Here is a 6,000-nt window from a genome sequence, read left to right on the forward strand (position 1 = left end):
TTATGTTCACCTGTGTTTCCCCAAACCAGAGTTGATACAGGCCCATGGCCAACCTATGAAGCGCATGGCTGTATCTCTTGCAGAGTTTTGGGGCGGGCTTGACAGAGTAATATTAAGAGGGAGCAGCTCTCTAGAAAAGGAAACATACTCGTCCTTCTCCAAGGGCTTATGACTTTCTCTGGGTAACAATTTAGCTCAATGCACTGGAGAGCTGATTATCTTTTAGAAGTGAGGAAACTCAGAGCTCTGTGCCTCTATCTACTTTAATGCCCTTGCTGTTCCATCATGTAATCCCCACTGGCCACTCTACCTTGGGATGGATGAACATCAAGAAGATTATAAAGAATGTCAGTTGACATTATTATTATCATTATCATCACGATCATCGTGCCATTTGTTCAACATACACTATGTACCAGGCATTTCACTGAATTCATGACCTCTAGTCCTTCCTATAACCACACAAGGTGAGTGACTATCATTCATTTTGTGGACAAGGAAACTGGTCCATGTGGTGCCTCTGCCCAGGTCACAGTGACGACAGCATTAGAAATTGAGCTCCACTCTCATTCATTCTCAGGTCCATGGTTTTTCCACTATAGGCCATCATATTAGTACCCCATAGCCAGTTTGCTTTGTCAGAGAGAAGTAAATTCAGAGCTCTTATGGTCTTGTTTTCCTGTAAGAAGTAGATTAATGTAGTTTTAATAGCAGGGGCTTGGAAGTCTGACAGCCTGGGTATGAGGCCCATGTACCACATATTGGCTGTGTGACCTCATGCACGTTATTGGAATCATTTGTGCATCAGCTTCTTCAGGGGATGGTGTTCACATCTACCTTGCGAGGTGGCATGGGGATTTAATGAGGCAATGTCGGAGCATGCTTCAACAGAAGGTGGCATAGAGTAAGCACTCTGCAAAAGCAAGTTGCTATTATTTGAGTTTTATTAAATAATTATCCATATTCCATCTTGTTCTAAAAATGATTTAAGGCTAGTTTTGCATGGAGTTAAAAATAAAACCCAAGTTTTAGTAATGATTTTGCAGCCACTATCATGGCATGGGCCACAAAGAGATTTTTCCTGACTGCAGACATAGAAGCCGAGATGTCAATTCTTTGGTCTGTGGCCCATTTTCCTAAACTATCTGTCCTGTCCCAGATACCTGCTTCATAAACAAATGTTCTCTCTGTGCATGTATGCATGTGTGCCTTACACTGACACTAATTTTCAGAGTGAAAACTATTTTGCATCTTAGCAAATGCAATCAAATTAGTACTGATAGATCAGCTGTGTGTGCTATGAATGTACTCTGCATTTACCTTTCCAGTTCGTTTTAAGTGGCATATGATAAATATTGCATTCCTCTGCATGCCAAAGTCTGTTTGGCAATAGCAAGTGTGTTTTCATTATAAAGCTCTCTCTTCAGGCACCTAGCATCAAAGCATTGCCAAAAAACGAGGCAAAACTCTTAGTTATTTCCCGATGGTTATTGAGTTTGTGACTGAGTGAAATGAAGTAGTGTATGCTTCTGTTTAAGAAAATAGCATTTGCTCCTCTGGCTGACCCAGCAGCTCCTTCAGTCCATTTATCTCCCACTTTGGGCCAGTACTGTTCTTCAGAGAAAGGTGGCTTTAACCTTGCTCATTTTTGGCCTCTGTTTTCTGTTTATTTACACATAAGAAACAACCCAGAATCTGCCTTAATATTGACTGCTAGCTTATGGATTTTCAACGCTTCTTGAATAAAATGTATTGGGAAGTATTTTGTGAGGTCACACTCCATGACTTTCTTAAGGGGGCCGCTCAGGCTAAATATTTGAAGAAGCCTCTTGTTCAGCATGTAATGGCACTGACCACAGGGGATGAGGGGCTGGGGTGAAAGGTCGTCACCGTGCCTCGTTAGTCATGGAAACCCAGGCTTGTCATGGGAGCTCCCTCAGCCTGATCACAGGATGGTTTTCTGTTCCTGTCTCTTGCTCTTCTGTGTTCTTGAGTCCTTGTTCCCATTCACGCTGACGTGCATGCTGTGAGCATTCCATTCTTTGCACCGACAGTTTTCCTCACTGACAAGTACTCTTCTTCTCAGCCCATCCACATCTCATTGGAATTCTCCCTGCCCTCTGGTTCCTCTGTTCCCCCACAGGGCTGAGCGCTCCCGATCACCATTAATTTCTGCAGCTTTCAGCTTGAACTTCAACAGAGTGCCATGGGACTCAGCATTGAAAATATTATATTTTCTAATTTATATGCTTATTTCTTATTTTCTCTACTATTAGTGCTAAATACCTTAGGTTATACTGCTTGATAAAGTTCTTTATTATGGGCAGGGTGACTCTCCATAGAAAATCCCACACTGATATTTATCGAATGACTGATCAACTAATGGATCGGTGAATGGATGAGTGGATGAATAAAAAGAGAGAGATGTTTAGTAGGGAATATGGACACTCCTTCCAATTGACTGGCTAAAAGTGGGAGTGGTGTGTGGTCAAGGTTCCTATCTTTCTTCCCCTCTCCATTTTATATTCCTTTCTTGCCTCTCCAGGCCCTTGGTCTAATACTAGCTGATCCGTCCCACTGAGAGAGTAGACTTTTCCTTAGTCATTCTGCTTCTCTCTGTTAAGAGTCATCATAGGAGATAAACTAGAAGATAAGTCATTAATTGAGAAAAAGACTGCATACAGAGTAGAGTAAGAAGAGGGAAACATGGGATAATCTTAGACAGCAAACATCTCTAATTTTGTTTACTTTGTCGATAGTTTAGGTGGCTGTTTACCAGCCTGGAGGAATTACTTTACTACTATTTGTGAGTCTTGTGTCTCATCTTGATTCACTTGGGACCATGGGTGGATACTTACATTTGGGGTGATATTTACATTCTGGATGCTATAATCTGGGATGACCTGAGGGGGGACCTCCAATGAAAAAGCAAAAGTGTGCTATAGTGGGTCCTGGAGACAGCAGTGCCTATAATAACTTCTCAGGCTCACTCTAGCATCCTCCTATGGGTAAGATGTGGGGTTCAGGAAGTATACTATTCTTGGACAGGGATTGGAACCACTGGAATCCAACAGAATCTGGAAATTCTCTTCCTGTACTTGTCTCTTGCTTTTCTATATCAACTGCCTTTGGCTTGTTCTCTGTCTTCAACCTTAAGTGATCTCTCTGATTCTGTTGGCTGACTCATTATAGAACTTTCCTATTATAAGTTCTCAGACTCAGTTGCAATTCAACAAAGTCATTCTTGATTCTTCTGGGAGGAACTAAGCTTTCATTTGAATTCCCATAGCAAGTATCTGCACCTTGGCTTTCAGGGCACATGCCTTGCTTCTTCTCTGAATATATACCATACCCATCGGTCATGTCCTGTAGGCTCCTTCAGGGAAGAAAAACTGGGGCTTTGCCTCTGTACTCTCTCAGGTGCCTAGTAGAGAGAACTAAGCACATATTAATGTATTTCTGCCCTTTTAGAAAAGAAATTCTGAGAAGGTATTCTCTGATCGGAACCATGACTATTACGCTATGCTTTTCTCCAACCTCATAGAATTGTGAGGATGTCCTTCTCAGCAGAGGGGCAGATTTTAAATCATGTGCCTTTCCTCCCCTCAGGGTCCCACAAAGTGAGCTTGTCCTCCTGGTACCATGACCGAGGTTGGGCCAAGATCTCCAACATGACTTTCAGCAATGGAAAACTAGTAGTTAACCAAGATGGCTTTTATTTCCTGTATGCCAACATTTGCTTTCGACATCATGAAACTTCAGGAGACCTCGCCACGGAGTATCTTCAGCTGATGGTGTATGTCACTAAAACCAGCATCAAAATCCCGAGCTCTCATACCCTGATGAAAGGGGGTAGCACCAAATACTGGTCAGGGAATTCTGAATTCCATTTTTATTCCATAAATGTTGGAGGATTTTTTAAGCTTCGGTCTGGTGAGGAAATAAGCATCGAAGTATCCAACCCTTCGCTACTGGATCCAGATCAAGATGCAACATACTTTGGGGCTTTTAAAGTTCTCGATATAGATTGAGCCCCATATCTGGGAGTGTTATTGTCTATTTCCTAGGATGTATGGAAAATTTTTTTAAACAAGCGAAGAAGGATGTATATAGATGTGAGACTACTAAGGGGTAGGACCCATAATGGTACAAGAAGACTCTTTCCATGCTTTTGACTGTAGAGAGCACATGTATTTACAGCCAATGGGAGATGTTGGATTAGAGTGTTATAGTCCGAGGGCTTTCTGACATAATGGTTTTTAAATTTTGTAACGAATTCTTAGACTTAGACCATTGGAGCAATTATGGCTGCCTTCATCTGAAACTGCATTTGGAACCATGGCAGGGGTTAATTCTCTGGATGTGGCCCATGGTTATGTGCCCGGGTGCCACTCAAGTAGAGAGGGCATCCTCTAATTGCACATGAATGATCATCAGAAGGGTTAAGTTCTTTCGAGTTGTTACATCATGCTGGAACCTGCAGATAAATACTTTTTCTAATGAGGAGAGAAAATATATGTATTTTTATATAATATCTAAAGTTATATTTCAGATGTAATGTTTTCTGTGCAAAGTATTGTAAATTATATTTGTGCCATAGTATTTGATTCAAAATATTTAAAAAATCTCTTGCTGTTGACATATTTAATGTTTTAAATGTACAGACATATTTAACTGGTGCACTTTGTAAATCCCCTGGGGAAAACGTGCAGCTAAGGGGGAAAAAACGTGTTTTTTGCTAATATCAACTGTATCATATTTCTTGATTCTTTTTAACTTAGATTTTTCTGTGCAAAAAAATTAAAATGGATGCCTTGAATAATAAGCAGGATGTTGGCCACCAGGTGCCTTTCAAATTTAGAAGCTAATTGACTTTAGAAAGCTGACATTGCCAAAAAGTATACATAATGGGCTACTGGAATCTGTCAAGAGTATTTATATAATTATTGAACAGGTGTTTTTTCTACAAGTGCTGCAAATTGTAAATTTTGTGGGGTTTTTTAATGGAAACGGTATCAGTGGCTTTTCAGCCAAAAAAATCCCTTTTTAATATAGGAGATGATATTTTGTACTGTACAGTGAAAACATTGCCTTTGAATGTTCATTTTTTTTGGTACAAAAATAAATTTATAAGAGGACCTGCCTTGTGATGTTGTGCTTCTCTTCTCTGTCTTGCTCTGTGATGCCATTCTCTCCAATATGGTATTGTGGCTTCCCTCTTTCCACAGGTTACCGGGAGAAATGCAGATTTAATTAAAAATTAAGAACAGATTTCATTGAATTAGTGAACCCCAGAATTTGAAAAATAATTTATAAGGGATTTGTATGTAAGAAGGTAGCCGGATCGAAAATAGAGGCTTCCTCACCCAAAAAAGAAAAGTTTGTGTTATGCTTATATCACGAGAAGAAAATGATAACTGTGCACAAGTTCATAGAGCCTGGCAGAACCACCTTTTGACTGGAGGAGCCCCTGAAGGTTTAATAGCTTACCATGGTGAGGAAACATAGCGATGGACTAGATACTCGAACCCCGTGGACACATGTGGGGGAGCTGGCCCAACCCGTGCTGGCTACTCAGGTGAAAGAGATGTAAGAAAACAAGCAGCCTGGGAAGGCGCAAGAAACCATAATTTAAGGCACTTGACATTCGCGGATAAATGTTTCTTGATGGTCGTGAAGAACGGGAGGAGGAAAGAAATAGCAGATGTTCAAGGAGAAATTGTACATTTTAAACAGCAAAGCTATGATTGTAGCACTCCATCATTGTCCAAAATACACCTATTGTTTTAAGCCTATCAGTAAATCTGAGGCAGATAGGCACAAAAAATGATTTCAGTGTTGCATATCCCAATCGCTGAGCCTTACTTTCAGGAAAAATGAATTTTGATAGGCAATCAGAATTACTCCACTCTCCACTGACACGAAATCTTGTTATTAGCTGCCCTGACTCCTATGATGTGATTCTGTCATTTCCACGGGTGAATAGCATTCATTCATTTG

At 40.6% G+C, this 6,000-nt stretch overlaps 1 protein-coding gene across 1 annotated transcript in view; it reads left to right on the forward strand.

Moving 5' to 3' along the window:
* Nucleotides 1-5,138, forward strand: part of TNFSF11 (TNF superfamily member 11) — a 31,968-nt gene extending 26,830 nt beyond the window's left edge. The window contains exon 5 of the mRNA XM_029938437.1: nt 3,610-5,138. Within this exon, the coding sequence (XP_029794297.1) occupies nt 3,610-4,031 (422 nt within the window). The 3' untranslated portion in view covers nt 4,032-5,138. The remainder of the gene's footprint in view (nt 1-3,609) is intronic.
* The last annotated feature ends 862 nt before the right edge of the window (nt 5,139-6,000 follow it).

This window comes from Suricata suricatta, chromosome 4 (genome assembly GCF_006229205.1).
Source record: "Suricata suricatta isolate VVHF042 chromosome 4, meerkat_22Aug2017_6uvM2_HiC, whole genome shotgun sequence".
Lineage (NCBI taxonomy): Eukaryota > Metazoa > Chordata > Mammalia > Carnivora > Herpestidae > Suricata > Suricata suricatta.